The sequence below is a fragment of the Mirounga leonina genome, unplaced genomic scaffold (assembly GCF_011800145.1).
Source record: "Mirounga leonina isolate KUSES-001 unplaced genomic scaffold, KU_Mleo_1.0 Mir_129, whole genome shotgun sequence".
Taxonomy (NCBI): Eukaryota; Metazoa; Chordata; class Mammalia; order Carnivora; family Phocidae; genus Mirounga; species Mirounga leonina.
In genome coordinates this window covers 26,179,671-26,205,307 of record NW_023270323.1, presented here as the reverse complement: position 1 = coordinate 26,205,307, position 25,637 = coordinate 26,179,671, and the positions used below count along the sequence as shown (strand labels likewise).

At 36.7% G+C, this 25,637-nt stretch overlaps 2 protein-coding genes across 2 annotated transcripts; both read right to left on the bottom strand.

Annotated features, from left to right (window-relative positions):
• LOC118010862 (ubiquitin-conjugating enzyme E2 D3-like) lies at window positions 1-462 on the bottom strand. The gene has a single exon (XM_035005573.1). It carries the CDS (start codon window positions 460-462, stop codon window positions 1-3), a length of 462 nt encoding a protein of 153 aa, XP_034861464.1.
• Window positions 463-4,447: 3,985 nt separating this feature from the next.
• LOC118010480 (UDP-glucuronosyltransferase 2B31-like) lies at window positions 4,448-25,295 on the bottom strand. The gene is made up of 6 exons (XM_035004876.1): window positions 24,540-25,295; window positions 19,685-19,833; window positions 18,082-18,213; window positions 16,049-16,136; window positions 8,013-8,232; window positions 4,448-5,451 (listed from the first exon to the last, which is right to left on the bottom strand). Exons 1-6 carry the CDS (start codon window positions 25,261-25,263, stop codon window positions 5,172-5,174), a joined length of 1,593 nt encoding a protein of 530 aa, XP_034860767.1. The 5' UTR covers window positions 25,264-25,295; the 3' UTR covers window positions 4,448-5,171.
• Window positions 25,296-25,637: the final 342 nt, after the last annotated feature.

Sequence of the window (25,637 nt, the reverse complement as noted above, 5' to 3'; positions counted from 1 at the left end):
TTATTTGACTTTAAGGTAGCATGACATGACATAGTTCTGAGTCCATTCCCAAGATATTCCATTGTACTTATCTCTGCCTGTTTTATAGATCCATGTGATCTCTGGTACTAGGGGTTCATCTGGGTTTGGATCACATAGCAATGAAAAAATGGATGAAAGAACTTTAGAAATAGTTAAAGCAGGAGACCATTGTGATCTTAGACTATCAAGACAAATGCTGCCATTACTGTTAATATTTGGATGATAAACTCTTGTAAATGCAACCTTAGATGGTTTGAAGGTATAATCTTTAGGAAAATGAATTGTCAAAAAGAATACACTGCCTTGATATGAGCTATCATTAAGTCCCATAATTGTTGCTTGCCAATGAAACATGCAATCCTCAACTAGACCTGCAGAACATTGTGCTGGTGAGTCATGGGCCAAATCACTAAGTTCCTTATTAATCCGTTTCACTGCCATAGTCTGTGCTTTTTGGCTGGCTCCTCACTGGCTCGGTGTGTACTCAAAGGTCCAGCCAAAACTCTTGATTATCCAGGGCAGCGGGAAAGGATTGTCTCTTCATCTCACACCGGCTCTGACAGACACAGGCGCAGAGAGGCTGGGTCCTCCCTCAAGATGTAACCTTGGCCGCCTCTCCCTGGGGAAGCTGGTACCTCCCCCATAAGGACTCACACTGCGGACATAGCCCTCATAGTTGGTTTTCACTCTTTTTGTTTTGTTTTTGGGGGTTTTTTTTGGTGGAGTCTTTATAGTTTTATATATATAATATTATGTTACCTGAAAATAGAGACAGTCTTAATTTTTCCTTTCCAATTTGGATGATTTTACTTTATTTTATTTTTTTAAAGATTTTATTTATTTGTTTGACAGAGAGAGACAAGTGAGAGAGGGAGCACAAGCAGGGAGAGTGGGAGAGGGAGAAGTAGGCTTCCTGCCGAGCAGGGAGCCCGATGTGGGGCTTGATCCCAGGACCCCAGGATCATGACCTGAGCCAAAGGCAGACGCTTAACGACTGAGCCACCCAGCCACCCACCCCTATTTTGTTTTTTCTTGACAATGCCCTGGGAAGGACTGCCAAGTACTGTATTAAATAAAAGTGGCAAGAATGGGTATCCTTGTCTTACTCCTGATCTTAGAGGGAAAGCTTTCAGTTTTTCGCCTTTGAGTGTCATCTTAGCTGTGGGATTGCAATATATGGCCTTTATTAGGTTGAAGTGTTTTCCCTCAATACCCACTTTGTTGAGAGTTTATATCATAAATGGATGTTGACTTTTATCAGTTGTTTTTTCTTGCATTTATTGAGATGATCATGTAACTTTCATCCCTGATTTTGTTGAGGTGGTATAATTAATACATTGATTGACTTGCAGATGTTGAACCATCACTGGAATAAATCCTACCTGATGATGTGTGATTCTTTTAATACATCCCTTTAATTTATTGTTAAATTCAGCTTGCTAATATTCTGTTGAGGGCTTTAGCATCTATGTTTATCAGGGATATCACCTGTAATTTTCTTTTCTTGTAGTGTTCTTGTCAGGTTTTGGTTTCAGGTTAATGTGGGTCTCATAAAATAAGTTTGAAACTGTTCTCTTTTATTTTTTTTCAAGAGTTTGAGAAGAATTGGTATTAATTTTTCTTTAAATGTTTGGTAGAATTTGCCAATGAAGCTATCTGGTCCTAGACTTTATTTGTCGAGAGATTTGATTACTGATTCAGTCTGCTTACTGATAATTGGTAAGTTCAGACTTTCTATTTCTTCATGATTCAGTCTTGGTGGGTTGTGTGTTTCCAGGAATTTTCCCATTTCTTTTAGGTTGTTCAAATTTTGGTATATATTTTTTCCTAGTAGTCTCTTGTGATCTATCACATTTGTGTGGTATCATTTGTGATGTCTCTTCTTTCATTTCTTAATAAAATTTTCTTTTGGGTCCCTTCTCTTTTTTCTTCATTAGTCTAGTTATATGTTTTCTAATTTGTTTATCTTCTCAAAAAAAAGGCACTTCGTTTCATTGATCTTTTCTGTTGTCTTTTTAGTCTCTATTTCTGCTCTGATCTTTGTTATTTCCCTCCCTCTACTAATTTGGGTGTAGTTTATTCTTTTTCTAATTTATTGAGGTGTAAAGTTATTTTTTTTAAATATGGGATTTTTCTTTTTAGATGTTTATCCATAGGAACTTCCCTCTAGAATTGCTTTTATGGTATCTTATAAGTTTTCTTATTTTATATTTGTATTTTCATTTGTCTCCAGATATTTTTTGATTTCCTTTTAATTTTTTCTTTGACCTGTTCGTTGTTTAGTACTGTATTATTTAATCTCCACATATTTGTGAATTTTCCAGTTGTCTTTTTTGAATTGATTTCTAGTTTCATAACTATGTAAGGAAAAAATCCAGTATTCTTCCTGTGTTTCTCCTTTACTTGTACACTACTACCATGTTCACAACACTTGTGACACTCTGGCCACCAAATATGCAGGGTTTTTTTTTTTTTTAACCACATCAAGCAATTCTTTGTGACACCACCTGGGTGTCCTTGAATTTAACTCAGGTCTGACATTAGCTACCTGGAGACAACATCAGATCTCACAGGTTAAGGACTGTTGTCTCATGAGATGCCAATTACAAGTAGTACATCCTCTGGTTACCTATAGCTTCTGTTCAACTTGGATACAAATTGGAAGTTTTCATGGCCTCCTCCCCCTTGGTTTTGATTATTTGCTAAAACAGCTCACAAAATTCAGGGAAACACTAAATTCCATTTATTAGTTTATTAAACGATATGGACAGCCAAATGAAGAGATACATAAGACAAGGTTTAGGAGGTTTTGGAGTGTAGCAGGCTCTATATCAGTGAATTTGGGGTGTATCACCCCCAAATACATGGGTATGTTCTCCAATCTGAAAGCTCTCTGAACCCTATATTTTTGGGATTTTTATAAAGCTTCCTCACATAGGCATGATCAATATTAACTCCAGTTCTAGCCCTATCCCCTCTCTAAAGAAGTGGGGGTGAGGTTGAAAATTGTAAGATCCAATTATGCTGTGGTTTTTCTGGTTTACCCCCCTTCCCCGTCCAGGAGCCCACCTAGAATTACCTCATTAGAATAAAAGATGCTCTTAGTGCTCTTATCACTTAGGAATTTATAAGGGTTTTAGGAGCCCTGTGTCAGGGACTGGGGTCAAAGACCAAATATTAGAACAAAAGATGCTCCTAGTGCATGTATCACTAAGGAATTTATATGTCAGGAACTGGGAGCCGAGCCAATATATGTATTTCTTATTATTTCACAATATAACACTTCTTTTTTTTTTTTTTTAAAGATTTCATCTATTTATTTGAGAGAGAGAGAATGAGAGACAGAGAGCATGAGAGGGAGGAGGGTCAGAGGGAGAAGCAGACTCCCTGCCGAGCAGAGAGCCCAATGCAGGACTCGATCCCGGGACTCCAGGATCATGACCTGAGCCGAAGGCAGCCGCCCAACCAACTGAGCCACCCAGGCGCCCACAATATAACACTTCTGACACTTCTGGCCACCAGATCAGGGAAGTTGCTTGATATGATTTCAATTTTCTTAAATTTATTTAGACATTTTTTGTGACCTCACATATGATGTATTTGAAAAATATCCCAGAGCCAAGCAATCAAGTTTTATGTCTCCTGTGCTCCTGCCACAAAGGCCAGCATGCCAGTCATGTGTACAAGCTCATTTCAGTGAGACAGTGGTGATCTGGAATGGGTGAAAGTGTGAGCATGTAAAGGGCACCCACTGGACTCCAGGGAGGTTTGCAGTTTGTTGCTAGATGTATGCTGAATTTGAAGCCTAGTCCTTGGGCAGCAGCTTTTAAAATACACAACTAGGCCTCTTTCAGGGAAAAACTGGGAGATGGGCATTTCTGTCTCCTGCCTCTGCTGAGCCCCAAGGAGCTAGCCAGGTTAATAAGACCTTACATCCATTATCAAATGCTGAACATGAGAGTGAAAGCAACCAGGTGAATATTCTTAAAGGTCAAGAACAGGAAACAAACTGAGGCTTACTGGAGTGGTGGAGGGTGGGAGGGATGGAGTGGCTGGGTAATAGACATTAGGGAGGGTATGGGCTATGGTGAGCACTATGAATTGTGTAAGTCTATTGAATCACAGAACCGTACCTCTGAAACAAATAATACATTATATGTTAAAAAGAAGAAGAAGATAGCAGGAAGGGGAAAATGAAGGGGGGGGGGAATCGGAGGGGGAGATGAACCATGAGAGACTATGGACTCAGAAACAAACTGAGGGTTCTAGAGCGGAGGTGGGCGGGGGGATAGGTTAGCCTGGTGATGGGTATTAAAGAGGGCATGTACAGAATGGAGCACTGGATGTTATACGCAAACAATGAATCATGGAACACTACATCAAAAACTAATAATGTATGGTGATTAACATAGCATAATAAAATAAAATTTAAAAAAAAGGTCAAGAAAAGGAAAGAGAATTTGGTCATGAAATCAAAGACTTTCAGATAGTTCAATTTTATAATAAGATTCAGGTAGTGGTGTTACATTTCTAATTCCACAAACATTTCACTGAAAAATGAGTAAACTGGTCATGAGTAAAAGGCCATCAACTTCCCATGTCCTTAGGTAAGGAGTGATGCTGAGGCTGGATCCACAGTAAGAGCCAAGGAGAATTAGTGGTCTTCCAAAACAAAATGGATGGGTAAATCATTTTACACAATTCCAACTACCTGTAGTTTCTCTAGCAAGGTACAAAACTACAAAATTCTGCACCAGAATTAAGTTAAAATATTCTGAGTATTTGCACAATCGTAGTGATATTGTGAATAGCCTTCTGTATGTTCTTGTGTCCATGCCCAATGTTTGAAACACAGTTAAGCTCAATAATTTCTGGAGGGGGGTTACTTTTGATTTAGAATAATGATTTTCAGTAAATACCCATACAGTTTTATTTTTATTTTATTTATTTTTGCCAGTTTTTCTGTTGGCATGACATATTTCTAACTCTTAGGCAGTAAGTCCCTTAAAAGCAGATTTTGATCTGAGAAGCTAAGTTGTGAAAAGTCATTTTGTCGCAGGAGGAAGGGAATCTTACATCACAACTTCTTTCTGGAATAAACTTGAGGAGTCCCATCTATGAGGCATACCAGCTTGAGGCCCCAGATACAACTACTCCTTTTTTTCCTTCGTCCCTATTTTTGCAAACTTCCGGTAACAAAACAGACAACACCGTGTGGTGACAAATACAGCAGTTGCCACACAGGCCAGCAGGAACCCAATCACATCCAAAGAGTGGTACTGGAACCAGGTGAGGTTGTGGGAGGCTGGCCTGAGGTGTTTTGCTCCTTTGTGGCGCATGACAAACTCGATCCAGAAGACTGCTCTATCCAGGGGCTTTACAGGCTGATCGTGGTGAATTCTTGATAATTTCATAGCATTGTCTTTGTATCTAAAGGAGAAACATAAAGATACTGATATTGAAAGGAAGCTAATTTGCCTAATCATATAATTCCCATGAAAGGTTTTTGAAAAGTGCCATACAAATGATTCAAAATAAATGCCATAGAACTACAGAAGTAGTGTGTTTTTTATTTGGGTCCGCATAGGAGATTGGGCTTTTAAATTGGAATTTTCCCATCAACAAATATTTTAAAAAGTGAAAATGGAAGCTTATTTAGGATAGTTTTATCTTTTCTAACAGAGAAAATGATATGGGCCATTGTAACAGCTAAAAATGAGATGGTGGGAATGCACTTATAGAATGATCCTCATGAAGCAGTAAAGGGAATTATGTCATGGTGAGTAAAATGCCACCTCACTGGTCCCCGTGTCTCCACTCTTCTACCCTCTACTCTTTATTTTCCATCATGTAGACAGTCTGATTTTTGAAACAGATATCAGATCATGACACTTCCCTGCTCAAAATTTCTGTCTGGCTTCTCATTACATTTAGAATAAAATCCAACTATGAATTTTGGACTATATCTTACAGATACAGATGCCTAGCAACCTCTTCTCCTGTCACTTTGTCCCATGTACACTCTGTTGTAGGCACAGAGGTCTGCTAGCAGTTCACTGAAGTTGCCAAACATGTCCTCACCTCAGCACCTTTGCACTTTCTGTCCCCTCTGTCTCTCTGCTGGACACTATTCCCAGCAAAACCCCAAGACTGTTTCTACCTCTTGACCCAGCTTCGTGTTCCATCTCAGAGAGGCTTTTCTGGGCACACTATCAAAGCACCCTTGGACATTTGTTCTGTGTGTGTGTGTGTGTGTGTGTGTGTTACTATTTGAAACCTAGAATTTGAAAACATGTTATATTTTCCAGAAAAACATTTAAATATATTATATAAGAAAAATGCACATAGTCCTAACTGAATAGCTCATAAATTCAAAATTAGCTAAAATATTCACTTTTAGCTAAATTAGCTAAAATATTATTGTGAAGTGGATGTAATAATATACCTACTACTAAGGTATTTTCTTTTTCTTTCTTGCCTACTTTAAAGGATTTTTATTATTTGATTGTTCTATCATTTTCTTCTCGATAATACATTTTTCAGCATTTCTTTAGATGATACCCTCCTAATATAATATTAATACTATAGTAGTAATAAATACTGAATTCATGGTTGCTGTGCTAGGCACTACAAATTCCCTCACATTGTTTTCCTCTATAATACAGAAAATTTCAATATTTATCTTATCATATTTAAAAAGTTTTATCTTCAATAGGACACAATCAAGAAAGTGAAAAATCAAGCCAGCCAGAATGGAAGAAAATATTAACAAATCATATATCTGATAATGTATTGTATCCATAACACATAACAAATTCTTTAATAAGGTGAGACAAGTAATCAAATTTAAAAATTATCAAAAAATTGGAATAGACATTTCTCTAAAGAGGATATATGAATGGAAATTAGTATATGAAAAGATGCTTAATAACTCTGGCTATGGGGGAAATGCAAATCAAGACCACAAGGAGGGACCACTTCACACCCACTAGGATGTCTGTCATAAAACAGATGATAACAAGTGTTGGTAATGATGTGGAGAATTTGGATCTCACATACTCAGCAGGTGGAAATGTAAAATGGTGCATGCATCTCATTTGGACATCAATTTGGCAGTTCCTCACAGAGTTAACATATGATCACCAACTCTACTCCTAGATGTCTATCCAAAAGAAATGAAAAATTTTGTTCACACAATAACATATGTAGCAATATTTGTAATTCCTAAATGTGGAAATAACCAAAATATTCATGAACTGATAAATGAATAGATTGTAGCATATCCATACCATAGAATATTATTCAGCAATACAAAACTACCACATGAATGAAACTCAAAAACATGCCAAGTGAAAGAAGCCACATGCAAAAGACCATAAATTGTATGATTCCATTTGTATGAAATATCCAGAATACAGCAATTTGTAAAGATAGAAAGTAGATTGTTTACTTAAGGCAAGAGGAATGAGAAATGACTTCTAAGTCATATGTGATTCCTTTTTGGGCAAATGAAAATGTCCCAAACTTAGATTATAGTGATGGTTTCATAATTCCATAACATTTTTATACTTTAAGTTTTATGGTACATAAATTACATATTATAAAATATATTAAAATAAGAATAAAAATTAATTTTTGGGCAAAAAGATTTTTAGTTTTAGAAATCTTTGGTACTGAATTGAAAGTTATTTTACATAACTGCAAATTCTTCATTCTTTCATTTTATGGATTCTATTATATCTTTAAAAATGTTTTCTTACAATTACCTATATGACTTTTGCATTTGTTCATGTGGAAAATTGTTGCAGCAATTGGTTACCCATTAAATCAATGGGGTTAAAATGCAACTTTGAAATAAATGTCTGGTTGAAAATAAAAGTAGATTTAAGATCAGTTAAATCATATTAAAATTTCAAAATTAGCCTCTTAAATATAGGATGAAACTCATGGTCACCATTGACAGAAGAACTGAAAAAAATTATAATACTCACGAAGCATCATCAATGACCATCCTCAATGCATTGAGCAAATCTGTACTAGACAGTGTGTGGAAATCCAGACTGACAGCTGCTCCCTTGGCCTTCATGTGAGCAATGTTATCAGGTTGATCCGCAAACAAAGGAATGCCCACCATGGGGATCCCGTGGTGGATCGCCTCATAGATGCCATTGGCTCCACCATGAGTTACAAAGGCTTTGGTTTTTGGATGACCTAGGATTGGATGAATCTCAGCACATTATTAATTATAAGTCTTAGAAATAAAATGAGAGTTGGGCAACATAAGGCATATAGTATTATACATATGAAACAGCATTAAAATGTCTTTCAGTTCTCAGAGCAAGAAGCACATAAATCTGCTGGAGAGGTAAATGAAGATTGGTGTGGTGCTTGTAATTTGAAAAATGAATACAAGATGGCTGGACAGACAAATTTAAAGGGAACATTCTGGATAAAGAATAGCATGTGCAAAAAAAAAAAAAAAGACAAGGAGGTGGCATATTAGAACATATTCTCTTAAACAGTAAAGTCACTGAGTTTAACATGTAGGGTGTCAAGGTAGCAGGAAGTGTGATAGTGGTGGTTCAAATCAGGGAAAGACTGCACTTTATCATGAAATGTGTTGTGACTTCATGGAAATTATTATGGTGTTTTCCTAGAGAACATGTAGGGTCACTGATAATTAAAGAGGGGCTTTTATTTTTCAGTGACACTGAATACCCATGCAGAATGAGAAAGGATAGGAATAAGGTGGGAGAATTAGGAGACAGAGTGATGATCCAGGTAGTTATTAAGAAATTATTGGGGGAGGCAAAATGGTGGGAGTAGGGAACCTCATTTCATCTTGTTCCTGAATTTAGCTAGAAAACTATCAAATTATTCTGAACACCTATGAATTCAACCTGAGATACAAGAAAAGAATTGCTGGAATTCTACAAATAGAAAAGTGACCACTTTTTGCAAGGTAGGAGGTGCAGAAAAATGAATCTGAGGGTATATTTGGAAAATAAATGGAGGGGGGAGGGAGCCTCCATAAGCTGGCTACCAAAAATTGATATAGCCCCAGAGTGCAAACACAGACCCTTTTGAAGTTTGCTCCAGGGAGAGACACTCCTGCCTGAAAGGTACTCAGGTGGTGAGGTGGGGCAGAATCCTAGGTGAGACAGTGTGGTCTCAGGATCCCTGGGGTCACAGAAAGAATGGGGTGCCTGAGCTGGCAGAATTCCCAAGCATTAGAGCAGAGAAACCAGTTATGTTCAGTGAGACAGGAGGGAGCTCTCAGCTCAGTTCGCCATGAACCACAAACTGCAGCATGATCGGGTGACTGCTCTCTGTGTGGGGGCCCTCCAAAGGGCATAAACGTGGTGACTCTCCACCTTCCCCCAGAAGGGGTGGTGCAGGAGGGTGCAGGACTGGGCAACTGCTCTGTGTGTGTGTGTGTGGGGGGGGGTGTCCTGAAAAGGGCAGAAATGTGGTGACCCACCTTCCCCTGGGAGGATCAGTGTGGGCATGCACTGCAAGAGTCTAGAGTTTGGCAGACACAGAAGTGAAGACTGCTTATCCTGAAGGTTTACAGAAGAGAGGGGACTGCAATCTTTCAGCTTCAGGGCTGGAGATTGGGGTGCAGCCATTTTTATTTTCATCCTCTAAAGAGGCACAGAGGGCCTTCAGGGAACAAAAGCCACATAGAGCAATCAGAATCAGCTTACACTGAGCCCAGGCCCCTAGCAAGGGGTGGTGCAAGTCTGTCCAGGCAAAGACACCTGATAATCAGCACAGCTGGTCCCTCCCCCAGAAGACCAGCTGAAACAAGAAGGGAACACCCAGTTTGTGGAGCACACAGGACTGCAAAACTCCAACACTATGGGAAAATAGTATATAGAAATTGAGGTTTTTTTCTCAAGATTCATTTATCTTTCAGTTTAAAATTTTCCTTTTCTTTTTTTCCTTTTCAACTGGTTTCTTATTTATTTTTTAAAGATTTTATTTATTTGAGAGAGAGAGAGAGAGAGAACAAGCAGTGGGGAGGAGCAGAGGGAGAGAGAGAAGCAGACTCCCTGCTGAGGAGGGGGCCAAATGTGGGACTTGATCCCAGAACCTGGAGATCATGACCTGAGTTGAAGGCAGTTGCTTAACTGACTGAGCCAGAGAGGCATCTCAGCTGGTTTCTTATTTTATCAACTCTTTGTTTTTAAGTATTTTTTTAACTTTCATTTTTAAATTTACACTTTATAGATCTATTCTTCATTTTTGGCTTTCTTTCACTATTTCAATTTTATTTTTGTATATATATATAAGTTCTACTTTCTTTACAATTTTAGGATTTAGTGTCTTCTAATAAACAGACCAAAATACATCCAGGACCAAGTGGATCACTGTGTTTTGTCCACCTGGGAGATTATAATCTCTCTTTTGCCCCCTTTTTTCTGTTTCTTTTTTCATTTCTGACCTCTTTGGATTTGTCTGGTGTGTTTCATTTGGGTCATGGTCGATAGTTTTTATTTTGTTCTCTCATTCATCCATTCTTCTCTGGGTAAAATGACTAGAAGGAGGAAGTCACAACAAAAGAAAGAACCAGAGGTAATACTCTCTGTCACAGATGTAATCAATATGGACATAGGTAAAATGTCAGAGCTGGAATTCAGGATAATGATTATAAAGTTACTAAGTGGGCTTGAAAAAAGCATAAAACACTAGAGAATCTCTTAGTGCAAAAATAAAATCTAATCATGCTGAAATTAAAAATGCTTTAACTGAGATGCAGTCTAAAATGGATGCTCTTACAGCTAAGGTAAATGAGGCAGAAGAGTCAGTAACATAGAAGACAAGATGATGGAAAGGAAGGAAGCTGGAGAAAAGCAAGAAAAACAACTAATGGACCATGAGGGGAGGCTTCAAGAAATCAGTGATACCATAAAGTGAAACAATATTAGAATTATTGGGGTCCCAGAGAAAGAGAAAGAGAAGGCCATGAGGTATATTTGAGCAAATCATAGCTGAGAACTTCCCTAATCTGGGGAAGGAAACAGGCATTCAAGTCCAGGAGGCACACAGAACCCCCCTCAAAATCAATAAAAATAGGTCAATTCTTCGACATACAACAATGAAACTTGCAAATCTCAGAGACAAAGAGAAAATCCTAAAAGCAGCTTGGGACAAGAGGTCCATAATCTACAAGGGTAGAAATATTAGACTTGCAGCAGTCCTATTCACAGAGACCTGGCAAGCCAGAAAGGACTGGCATGATATATTCAGGATGCTAAATGAGAAAAATATGCAGCCAAGAATATTTTATCCAGCAAGGCTGTCATTGAAAATAGAAGGAGAAATAAAAAGCTTCCAGGACAAACAGAAACTAAAAGAATTTCTGATCACTACATCAGCCCTGCAAGTAATATTAAAGGGGATCCTTTAAATGAAGAGAGAGTCCAAAAGTAACATAGATCAGAAAGGAACAGAGACAGTCCACAGAAACAGTGACTTCACAGGTAATACAATAGCACTAAACTCATAACTTTCAGTAGTTATTCTGAATGTAAATGGGCTAAATGCCCCAATTGAAAGACACAAGGTATCAGATTGCATAAAAAAGCAAGACCCATTAATATGCTGTCTGCAAGAGACATATTTTAGACCCAAAGACACTTCCAGATTGGAAGTGAGGGGGTGGAAAACCATTTATCATGATAATGGACATCAAAAGAAAGCTAGGGTGGCAATCCTTACATTAGACAAATTAGATTTTAAACCAAGGACTGTAGGAAGGGATGAAGAGGGACACTATATCATACTTAAAGGGTCTATCCAACAAGAAGATCTAACAATTATAAATATTTATGCTCCTAACTTGGGAGCAGCCATTTATATAAATAAATTAATAACCAAATTAAAGAAACACATTGATAATAATACAGTAATAGTAGGGGACTTCAATACCCCATTCACTGCAATGGACATGTAAGCAGAAGATCAACAAGGAAACAAGGGCTTTGAAAGACACACTGGACCAGATGGACTCCACAGATATATACAAAGCATTCCATCCTAAAAGAACAGAAAACACATTCTCCTCAAGTGCACATGGAACTTTCTCCAAAATAGATCACATACTGGGTCACAAATCAGGTTTCAACACATACCTAAAGATTAGGATTATCCCTTGCATATTTTCAGACCATGATTCTTTGAACTTGAACTCATTTACAAGAGGATATTTGGAAGGAACTCAAACACTTGGAGGTAAAAGAGCATCCTACTAAAGAATGAATGGGTCAACCAGGAAATTAAAGAAGAATTAAAACATTTCAGGGAAACAAATGAAAATGAAAACACAACTGTTCAAAACCTTTGGGATGCAGCAGAGGCTGTCCTAAGAGGGAAGTATATAGCAATGCAAGCCTTTATCAAAAAAATTAGAAAAGTCTCAAATACACAAGCTAACCTTACACCTAAAGGAGCTGGAGAAAGGACAGCAAATAAAGCTTAAACCAAGTAGGAGGAGAAAAATAATAAAGATCAGAGCACAAATCAATGAAATAGAAACCAAAAGAAGAGTAAAACAGATCAATGAAACTAGAAGCTTGTTCTTTCAAAGAATTAATTAGATCAATAAACCCCTAGCCAGACTTATACAAAAGAAAAGAGAAAGGACCCAAATTAATAAAATCATGAATGAAAGAGGAGATATCATGACCAACACCAAGGAAATACAAATAATTTTAAGAACATATTATGAGCAAATATATGCCAAAAAATTAGACAATCTGGAAGAAATGGATGCATTCCTGGGAACTTATAAACTACCAAAACTGAAACAGGAAGAAATAGAAAACCTGAACAGGCCCATAACCAGGAAAGAAATTGAAGTAGTAATGAAAAATCTCCCAACAAACAAGAGTCCAGGGCCAGATGGCTTCCTAGGGGAATTCTACCAAACATTTAAAGAAGAACTAATACCTATTCTTCTGAAGCTGTTTCAAAAAATAGAAATGGAAGGAAAACTTCCAAACTTGTTCCATGAGGCCAGCATTACCTTTATCCCCAAACCAGACAAAGACCCCAACCAAAAAGGAGAATTACAGACCAATATCCCTGATGAACATGGATGCCAAAATTCTCACCAAGACTAGCCAATAGGATCCAACAGTACATTAAAAGGATTATTCACCATGACCAAGTGGGATTTATTCCTGGGCTGCAAGGGTGGTTCAACATTCACAAATCAATCAATGTAATACATCACATTAATAAAAGAAAGGAGAAGAACCATATGTGATCCTCTCAAGTGATAAAGAAAAAGCATTTGACAAAAATACAGTATATTTCTTGATTAAAACTCTCCACAGTGTAGGGATAGAGGGAACATACCTCAATATCATAAAAGCCACCTATGAAAAGCCTACAGAGAATATCATTCTCAATGGGGGAAAAGCCAAGAGCTTTTCCTCTAAGGTCAGGAATACGACAAGGATGCCCACTCTCACCATTTTTGTTCAACATAGTACTAGAAGTCCTACCCTCAGCAATCAGACAACAAAAAGAAATAAAAACGCATTCAAATTGGCAAAGAAGAAGTCGAACTCTCGCTCTTCACAGATGACATGATACTTTATGTGGAAAACCCAAAACACTCTGCCCCAAAATTGCTAGAACTCATACAGGAATTCAGCAACATGGCAGGATATAAAATCAATGCACAGAAATCAGTTGCATTTCTATACACTAACAATGAGATAGAAGAAAGAGAAATTAAGGAGTTGATCCTATTTACAATTGCACTCAAACCATAAGATACCTAGGAATAAACTTAACTAAAGAAATAAAGGATCTGGGGGCGCCTGGGTGGCTCAGTCGTTAAGCGTCTGCCTTCGACTCAGGTCATGATCCCAGGGTCCTGGGATCGAGCCCCGCATCAGGCTCCCCTCTCAGCGGGAAGCCTGCTTCTCCCTCTCCCACTCCCCCCTGCTTGTGTTCCCTCTCTTGCTGTGTCTCTCTCTGTCAAATAAATAAAATCTTTAAAAAAAAGAAAGAAAGAAAGAAAGGATCTCTACTCTAAAAATTACAGAAGACTTATGAAAGAAATTGAGGAAGACACAAAGAAATGAAAAAATATTCCATGCTCATGGATTGGAAGAATAAATATTGTTAAAATGTCTATGCTACCCAGAGCAATCTACATTTTCAATGAAATCCCTATCAAAATACCATCAACATTTTTCACAGAGCTGGAACAAATAATCCTAAAATTTGTATGGATCCAGAAAAGACCCTGAATAGCCAAAGGAATGTTGAAAAAGAAAACCAAAGTTGGTGGCATCACAATTCTGGACTTCAAGCTATATTACAAAGCTGTAATTATCAAGGGAGTGTGTAGGGATAGAGGGAATATACCTCAATATCATAAAAGCGCAAAAACAGATACATAGGTCAATGGAACAGAATAGAGAGCCCAGAAATGGCCCCTCAACTCTATGGTCAACTAATCTTCAACAAAGCAGGAAAGAATACCCAATGGAAAAAGGACAGTCTCTTCAATAAATGGTGCTGGGAAAATTGGACAGCCACATGTTGAAGAATGAAGCTAGATTATTTTCTTACATCATGCACAAAGATAAACTCAAAATGGATGAAAGACCTAAATGTGAGACAGGAATCCATCAAAATTCTAGAGGAGAATACAAGCAGCAACCTCTTCAACCTTGGTCACAGCAACTTCTTGCTAGACCTGTCTCCAAAGGCAAGTGAAACAAAGCAAAAATGAACTATTGGGACTTCATCAAGATAAAAAGGTTCTGCACAGCAAAGGAAACAGTCAATAAAACTAAAAGGCAACCTATGGAATAAGAGAAGAAATTTGCAAATGACTGTTTGCAAACCCTCTTACACTGTTGGTGAGAATTCAAGCTGGTGCAGCCACTCTGGAAAATAGTATGGAGGTTCCTCAAAAAGTTAAAAATAGAGCTTCGGGGCGCCTGGGTGGCTCAGTTGGTTAAGCGACTGCCTTCGGCTCAGGTCATGATCCCGGAGTCCCGGGATCGAGTCCCGCATCGGGCTCCCTGCTCAGCAGGGAGCCTGCTTCTCCCTCTGACCCTCCCCCCTCTCATGTGCTCTCTGTCTCTCTCATTCTCTCTGTCTCAAATAAATAAATAAAATCTTAAAAAAAAAAAAAATAGAGTTTCCCTATGACCCAGCAATTGCACTACTAGGTATTTACCCCAAAGATACAAATGTATTGATCTGAAGGAGCACCCGCACCTCAGTGTTTATAGTAGCAATATCCACAGTAGCCAAACTGTGGAAAGAGCTGAGATATCCGTGGACAGAGGAATGGATAAAGAAGGTGTGGTATATATATATACAATGGAATATTACTCAGCCATCAGAAAGGATGCATACTTGCCATTTACAATGACATGGATGGAACTGGAGGGTATTATGCTGAATGAAATAAGTCAACCAGAGAAAGACAATTATCTTATGGTTCCACTCATATGGCAAATATAAGAAACAGCACAGAGGATCATAAGGAAAGGGAGGAAAAACGGAATGGAAAAAAATCAGAGAGGGAGAAAAAACATGAAAGACTCTTAAATATAGGAAACAAACTGAGGGTTGCTGGAGGGGCGGTGTGTGGGAGGATGGGGTAACTGGGTGATGGGCATTAAGGAGGGCACATGATGTGATGAGCACTGGGTGTTATATGCAACTGATAAATTATTGAACATTACATCCAAAACTAATGATGTACTATATTGGCTATTTGAATTTAAATTAAAAAATAAAAAAATTACCTTTGAGAAGTAATTACACCTGAAATAAAGATACTTTGACTCTGGCCATAAGGAATGTGACTGTATATAATAACATGCTGTATCTTATCTTTTCCCCCCTAGGACTGCAAAATAAATGTAAGGAAGTTAAGTTTGGTTTTTGAGTTTTTCAATAATAAATGTTCAATCAATTTCCTTCTTGGAAACTCTTATCATTTTGTTTAGAGTTACTTTCAATTCAGTGTTTTCCAGATTCTTACCAAGAAGGTCATTCTGGGGGATCCACTTATATAGCCGAGTATTTGGCCCTAAGGTGTCTGGTTTCTTGCCATCAAATCTCCATAGAACCTGTTAAGAAAATACCTTATTTCATGAGTTGAACTTTGAAGTTATAGCATGTAGGAATTTTAAAGAAATTAAGAGATAATCTAGTTAGACCCCTTTCATTGACTGGTAAGTAATAAGGACAAAAGATATTAAAAGTAAGACTACTAAAACACTGGTATAATAAAATACCCACATTTTTGTTCCTTATTTTTATATTCAATCAAGTATGATTGTAATCATGATGGTTCACACATAGAGATTAGACAAATGAGATTATCAGTGACAAATACAAGTATTTAAAACATTTTTAAGCAGTTATTATAATTCTAGTGCAAACAAGTAGGAAATTACTAAGATCTACACATTTGTTTTATCTATTATAATTGCTTTCATCTTCCGATGTCATATTAACCTATTTATTCCTTTTTAAGTGTTACAGAAGTTCACTTGTATCTACTTGTTCCATACATTATTTTATTAGAGTTTTATGTCTTTTGATATACAAAAAAGCTAAGTATGCAATCTGCTGCTTGTGAGAAATAATTCTGCTTATTAGTAATTTATTAATGTAAGTAATTTCTACTTAGTACATTTAATTTATTTTACATTACTAATTATTAGGCACTACTTCCAAGAAAAATGTAATTTTTTACATGAATCCAGGTTATTATTACTATTTCTTGGTTTGGAAGTTTTTTAAATGTTACAAAGAAGAGCCTGTTGGCACTTCAGAAATAACAGTGTAGCTGCTGAAAAAAAATCCAAAACTGTGATGATGCTAAATTTTATTTAACTGATTGTTAACACTTCAGTGATGCACTACAAAGCATTGACAGCTTTGATTAATATGAGGTCTATACCCAAGCAATTTCCATTCTCAGTACCAAAATAGATTGATTTTAGAATTCCCCAGCAATCCTCATAAACTGGATTATAGTTTTCATTGGTTAACATATATTTGCTATGTTTCAAGTAACTTTAGATATTAAGCGAACATTAGCATAAAGAGAAACTATATCAGTAAACTAAAAAGTAGTTCACAAATACCCAAATACTCCAGGTTTTTTTCTATATATTGGAAAGCAATTTACTACTATATTTTATGTAGAAAGAGGCATCTGAAACTTTCCCTTGCTAGGCTTGTTTCTGGTTGACTCCTTAATATATTTACATTTCCTTCCTTAATCAGGAGGAGTTAGTATTCTGATAAGTTAAAGTCCTTTTGGAACCACGTATTAGTAAGCACAGGGTCACCTTGAGGGGTAGACCCATCTCCCCCTTTTTCATTTATCTTACTCTTTTAATAGGGCCCACTCCACCAGTCATGTCAGTTTTTCTCTTTCTCTAAATAATCTAGGCTGGATGAATGCCTAGACATAGCTTGGTGAACCCTGGCCATCCTCTCTCTGAACAGCATACTGAATAGGCTTATCTCAAAAATTTAGGGGAAGGAAAAGAAACCTGGATTATCCAGCAAGCATAAACTGCATGATGCTTTTCAGACTTTTATCAGTTCCTGCTTAACATAACTATTGAAATTTAACTCCTTTCTGAGAACATCTATGAGGTATTCAGTGCCCTTGGAAATCCTGTAAGGAAAAGGAGTGAATGACAGGACAGAATTTGGTGATTTCTGTATCTGCCCATGATACATTATAATAGCAAACTTTAGGCTGTACCTCCTAAGTATATACCTCCTAAATATATTTCTTTCTGATCTCAATGTTAATACCAAAGTTATTGTCAAAACACCTTCCGTACTACTTTAGCATCTGCTGTGACAGGCGGGGATACTCACCACTATACTAATGAGGATAGCATCTGCTGTGTATATTTTGCTCATATCTGAGATAAATTGGAGCTATCATCATGGTTTCCATGTCATGAAGGAAAGGGTAATCAAACCCTTTACACAGTTTAACAGACTTATTAAGTAGTTGTATATGATTAAGTTACTTTATCTAACCTTTTGTGGAATCTGGGCAAGGGCTGATGCAATCACATTGGCTCTTTCCTCTGACATGTTATTGACCATTGACCCTAGACTAAACACCACAATACCGTTTTCTCCAGAGCTCTGGACAAACTCTTCCATTTCCTGTGAAGAAAGAATTTGCTCCATCACAAAAGAGGAACAGCATAGCAAACACTATTAAAAGAATTTCTACAGGGGCGCCTGGGTGGCTCAGTCAGTTAAGTATCTGACTCTTGATTTCATCTCAGGTCATGATCTCAGGGTTCTGAAATTGAGCCCCGAGTCTGGCTCTACACTCAATGGGGAATCTGCTGGGTATTCTCTCTCTCCCTCTGCTCCACTCCCCCCAACGCCCCTACTCTATCTCAAATAAATAAATCGTTTTTAAAAAAGAGAATTTCTACAAACAGCTAAAGAGAGATACCAAATATTATCAGGAGTTATTAGAGTAATGCCTGTTTTTATCTTTAAATTGTGATAAAATACACACAAAAATTGCCATTTTAACTATTCCTGGGTATGCAGTTCAATAATGGGTATATTTACACTGTTGGGTAACCAATCACTGGAACTTTTTCATCTTGCTAAACTGGAACTCTGTACCCATTATATAACAATTCCCCATTCCCTCCTTTACATCTTTAGCAGCCATCATTATACTTGTATTTCTATGAATTTGACTAATCTGCATACCTCATATCAGTGGAATCATACAGTATTTGTCTTTCTGTGATTACCCCTTTCACTTTGCATAATGTCCTAAGGTTTTCCACGTTGGAGTATGTGTTAGAATTTTCTTCTATTTTATGACTAATATTCCATTGTGTGTAAATACATTTTGTTTATGGATTTATCTGTTGATGGACACTTGTATTAGACTGAATAGAACTTTTGCTAGTTTTACCTCAGGATTTAGACCTTGAGAAATTTACCATATACACCTAAACATTTTGTAATCAAAATTGATATTAGGTTAACCACCAAATAAGATCTTAGTTTTATCTTATTACCAATAAGAAGGTAGACAAACAAGATGTTGAAGAGACCATAAAATCATTCAGTAAGGGATACTTGTTTTTCAATTTTGTCTTAAAGTTACAATATCAACTTAAAACATATTACATTATTGCTTTCTTTCAAAAAAAAAAAAAAGAAAGCATACAGAACTCTTTTGTAATTTTATATTGTGAATGTTTTTCAGATATAAGTGGTAGAAATTATTTGGTCCTTATTAAATATGCAGAATTTATGGTCCTTATTATATACACAGTGTAGTTTTCTCTGCACTCATTTTGTCAGCTATAATGTTGAGAACCATGTTCCCCCGATCTTTACTGAGATTTTGTCCAGTCTTGGTGTGTGGCAGAAAACACATGTTCTCATAGGCTAAGCAAACCCTTTAATGCTCTAAGTTGTCAAACCTTGGGATCTCAAATGAATTGTGTAAATGTTGGAGTGACAGCAAGTAAACATTGGATTTGCCTGCAGATATTGTTGGGGACACACAAACATTGTTGAGAAATGGTGTTTTTAAGCTAGAATACTGGTGAAATGCCTCAGAGAAAATAAAACAAAAGAAACAGGAATCAGTTACCTTAGGCAGGGGTTTGGCAGGTTTGCAGTGGAGTCCTCCAACAAATTCAAAATTTGGTAGGAGTGGGCGAGGAAATTCAAAATCCCAGTAGGTTCGAATGAGCCATATTTGAGCCTTTCCCATTAACTCAAATAATGTAGTGGGTCTTCCTGAAGGGAAAAAAACCAAACATCACATCAATAAGAGAAGGGATAAAAACCATATGATCATTTCCATGTATGCAGAAAAAGCATTTGACAAAGTACACATCCATTCATGATAAAAACTCTCAACAAAGTTGGTTTAGAGTGAACATACTTCAACAAAATAAAGGCCTTATATGGAAAACCCACAGTGAATATCATACTCAATGGGGAACAACAGAGAGCTTTTCTCCTAAGGTCAGGAACAAGACAAGGATGTCCACTCTTACCACTTTTATTCAACATAGTACTAGAAGTCCTGGCTACAGCAGTCAGAGGACAAAAAGAAATAAAAGTTATCCAAAAGCAAAACTTTCACTATTTGCAGATGACATGACTTACCAAAAAACTACTAGAACTGTTAAATTAATTCAGTAAAGTCACAGGATGCAAAATCAGTATACAGAAATCTGTTACATTTCTAGATACTAATAATGAAGCAGAAGAAAGAGAAATTAAGAAAATAATCCCATTTGTAATTGCACCAAAAATAATAAAGTACCTAGGAATAAGGATATAAGAGGATATAAGGAAACGGAAAGGCATTCTGTGCACATGAATTAGAAGAACAAATATTGAACTGTATATACTACCCAAAGCAATCTACATATTTAATGCAATCCCTATCAAAACACCAACAGCATTTTTCACAGAACTGGAACAAACTATCCTAAAATTTGTATAGAACCACAAAAGACTCCAAATAGCTAAAGCAATCTTGAAAAAGAAAAAAATGGGAGCTATCACAATTCCAGACTTCAAGTTATACTACAAAGCTGTAATCAAGATAGTATGGTACTGGCACAAAAACAGACACATAGATCAATGGAACAGCATAGAAAATCCAGTTATATGGTCAATTAATCTTTGACAAAGAGGAAAGAATATCCAATGGGAAAAAAGATAGTCTCTTCAACAAATTGTGTTGGGAAAATTGGGCAGCTACATGCAAAGGTATGAAACTGGACCACTTTCTTATACCATACACAAAAATAAATTCAAAATGGATTAAAAAACTAAATGTGAAACCTGAAACTATAAAAATCCTAGAAGAGAGTACAGGCAATAATGTCTCTGACATCAGCCATAGGAACATTTTTCTAGATATGTCTTCTGAGGCAAGGGAAATAAAAGCAAAAATAAACTATTGGGACTACATCAAAGTTAAAAAAAAAAAAACAAACACCTCTGTATAATGAAGGAAACAATAAAACTAAAAGGCAACATACTGAATGGGAGAAGATATTTGCAAATGACATTTGAGAAAGGGTTAGTACCCAAAATATATACAGAACTTATAGGGTGCCTGGGTGGCTCAGCCGTTAAGTGTCTGCCTTCGGCTCAGGTCATGATCCCAGGGTCCTGGGATCGAGCCCCTCATTGGGCTCCCTGCTTGGCAGGAAGTCTGCTTCTCCCTCTCCCACTCTCCCTGTTTGTGTTCCCTCTCTCGCTGTGTCTCTCTCTGTCAAATAAATAAATAAAATCTTAAAAAAAAAGAACTTATACAACTCAATACCCCAAAACCAAATAATCCAATTTTAAAAAGGACAGAAGACATGAACAGACATTTCTCCAAAGAAGGCATACAGATGGCCAATAGACACATGAAAAGATGCTCCACATCCCTCATCATCAGGGAAATGCAAATCAAAACTACAGTGAGATACCACCTCACATCTTTCAGAATGGCTAAAATCAAAGCCACAAGAAACAAGTGTGGAGGTTTCTCAAAAAGTTAAAAATAGATGTACCCTATGATTCAACAATTGCACTACTAGGTATTTACCCAAAGAATACAAAAATACTCATTCAAAGGGATACATGTACCCCAATGTTTATAGCAGCATTATCTACAATAGCCAAATTATGGAAACAGCCTAAGTGTCCACCAACTGATGAATGGCTAAAGAAGTGGTATATTTATACAATGAATATTACTCAGCCATAAAGAAGAATGAAATCTTGGGGCACTTGGCTGGCTCAGTTGGTTAAGCATCCGACTCTTGGTTTTGGTTCAGGTCATGATCTAGTGTTCGTGGGATGGAGCCCCAAGTGGGGCTATGTGGTCAGTGTGGAGTATGCTTCAGATTCTCTCTCCCTCTCTCTCCCACTCACTTTCTCTCTCTCTCTGAAATAAAGAAAATCTTTTTTAAAAAATGAAATCTTGCAATTTGCAATGACACAGACGGAGCTAGAGAGTATTATACTAAGTAAAATAAGTCAGTCAGAGAAAGACAAATACCATATGATTTCACTCATATGTGGAATTTAAGAAACCAGATAAACAGACAAAAAGACAAACCAAGAAATAGACTCTGAACTGTAGAAAACAAACTGAGGGTTACTGGAGGGGCAGTGGGTGGGGGGATGGGTTAAATAGGTGATGGGGATTAAGGAGGACACTTGTGATGAGCACAGGGTGATGTCCAGAATTGTTGAATCACTATATTGTACACCTGAAACTAATATAACACTCTCTGTTAACTATACTGGAATTAAAATTAAAACTTAATAGAAAAATAAAAGTAAATAAATAAATAAGTAAAAAAAAACCCACAACAAGCAACAGGTAGAGGAAATAAGAGTAATGTAATGTGAATATACTAGGGAATTTTCTGAAAAGAGTTTGGAATAATTTAGTCAAAAATGTTCAAAAATATTTGTAGTTTGATAATAGAGCACATATATGATACAAACATGTATAATGATGCAAATATATATTTACACATTTATATGTTGTTCATATGTATATTTGAAAGACAAAGCGTAAGACTCATTTCTAACATCACAATAGTACATTCACAATCATAAACAATTATTAAACCTAAGCTACTATCAAATTAAACATGCATTTGTTTACTTTAAAATGCTGCAGAAGTAGCAGATGCAAATGTAAACAATTATTTGAGCTCCCCAATCAATTAACCAATGGAAACACATTTCCCTAGGGTACTCAGTCTCATTTCTATAATTTAGCAAGTTATTCCCTTGATCCTAGATTTTCCAAGAAAACTGTGAGGTTTTGAAGGTATGGTTTGATTCCTTGTACTTACCATTGCACTTGGTTCACATTAGGAGCTTAATAATATTTGTATATTAAATGATATTTGCAAATAACAGCTGGAATATTTTCATCAAGTATGGAAATAGGTATGTGCACTCTTAATTTTGGCTCACTTTTTCTTTAACGGAGTAACAGTTTTTAAAAAATGTGAACTATTAATGTGTATGTGCAACTTTCAACAAGATTTTAGGCCTTTAAAACATGATTTATAAGCCCTGGTGAAAGAATTTGTAATCCTTAGAAACTTCTTATTATAGGTTCCTGAGTCTGGGGTAGAGCCACCACTTAGTCCAGTTATGAAGGACTCTTTCAGGTAATATGACAAAACACTTTAATTTTTAAATTAAAGGGAAACAAGTGGAAATAATATCCTCAATACTTTATAGACAGTTATACTAGAAATATGTGACTCCTCAATTAATATGTCTGCTTTCATCAAGATAGTGAAATTTCTAATGTCTTTTTTAAAAAAGATTTTATTTATCTATTTGACAGAGAGAGAGAGAGCACAAGCAGGGGAAGTGGCAGGCAGATCAAGAGGGAGAGGCAGGCTTCCTGCTGAACAGAGAGCCTGACGTGGGCCTCAATCCTAGGACTCTGGGATCATGACCTAAGCTGAAGGCAGATGCTTAACCAACTGAGCCACCCAGGGACCCCTCTAATGCCTTTTTTAAAAAATGGAAAAAGTAAAGTAAAATGGATATGTAGGAAATAGGCACAGCAGAGAGGATTTTTAAGGCAGTGAAACTACTCTGATACAATAGTGATGTATACATATCATTAAAAATTTGTTAAAACCTTTTTTTTTTTTTGAAGATTTTATTTATTTGACAGAGAGAGACACAGTGAGAGAGGGAACATAAGCAAGAGGAGTGGGAGAGGGAGAAGCAGGCTTCCCACGGAGCAGGGAGCCCGATGCGGGGCTCGATCCCAGGACCCTGAGATCATGACCTGAGCCGAAGGCAGACGCTTAACGGCTGAGCCACCCAGGCATCCCCCCAAAATTTGTTAAAACCTATAGAATGTACAACACCAAGAGTGAACTCTAATGTAAACTATGGACTTTGGATGATAATATGTGTCAATGTAGGTTCATCAGTTGTAACAAATGTACCACTCTGGTGGGGAATGTTTTATGCATGTGTGGGGGCAAGGGTTAAATGGGAAATCTTGACTCAATATGCTGTGACTTAAAATTATTCTAAAAAGTAAAGCATATCAGAAGTAATACTTTCACCCTGTATTTAATAAATAACAAAGAAAGGTTAAAACACTTTATCCAGAAAAAAGTAAAAAAAAAAATTTTAAGTATTACAAACAAACACACAAAGAATAGGTATCTAATTGCTTCAAGAAATCCTTAGTGTTTTAATTTGTGGTTATTGACTTCCTGGAGTGTAATGTACTAAATAATGGACCACAGGGTTCTAACTGGCCCTGTCATATAAGTCTTTCCATAACATTTGTGAGGTTGAGAGATCATTTTATATTTTCATTTCATCATTGCACTTATAAAGGACAAATTTCTCTGATTTTATATTTATACAAACTCACCTTCCCTGGCACTAAGAATTAAAACTTCATGCTACCAATTAAAAACATGACTTACCTAGTACTTCGCTGTAAAACTGATCCCAACTCTTCTCACTAAATGATCGGAAACAAAAGTCAAAATAAAGCATATATATCATATTTTTTACTCTCTCCATGAATGTCATTTGACCACTTAATTCTGACATAATCATAGGCACGTAGGACGGAGGTAAAGGAAGTCCTCCACTATACTTTTCAACTCTATAGCCAGGAGAGAAGCGGAGACTGTACACTAAAGGTATTTTAAGTAGCTCAGCCAGCAGTTCACCACAGGGTCCAATGGCATCTGCAAGAATGACGTCAAACTTCGATTCTTGTAGTTTTGTCATGAGTTTCCTGTTCAAAACTATATCTTTACAGAACTTTTGAATACAGTCAGAATATTCCCACAAGATTTCTTGCAGTTGTGAAAAATATCCCCAAAATGTATCTCTTGGCAAATTATATATCCATATGTGGATCAGTTTCCTGAAAATATCCTCAAAATCCTTTCTCTGTAAATATACAGGATAAATCTCATATTTAATAGTAGATGATTTGCTCGGATCAACAAGAATGGAAGCTGAAGATGTCAGAACAGTCACTTCATGACCTCTCTGGATAAGTTCATCCAGGATTGTCTTTATATTGATCCAGTGGCTATATTCTGTGGGCCACACTAGCACATTTCCACAACTTCCAGAGCTGAAGTAACAGCTCAGCTGAAGCAGCAGAAGAACTGAAATCCATTTCATAGACATCCTAGTGGAATGCAATGCTTCTTTTCAGACTCCTGTTTCCTTCTCCCATTGCTTGTACTTATATCCAAGGAGAAATCAATCAGTAAGTTAAAGTATAACTCCTACATTTCAAAGTAAACACATTATATCAACAGTCAGAGCATCTGAATGGCAAGTGGAAAAAGCCAAAGGTAGATGATTTCATTTGTATACAGATGTGTTTAATATTTGTTTGACACTTGTAAGTTCTATTATCTAGCGAATGATGAATATACAAGTGAATTTATTTCTTGGATATGATGGTTCAAGAAATTTTTTTTTGCTTTGTTCATAAAAATTTGGTTGACATGTAATTCATATGCTATAAAATTGTCAGATTTAAAGTGTACAATTCA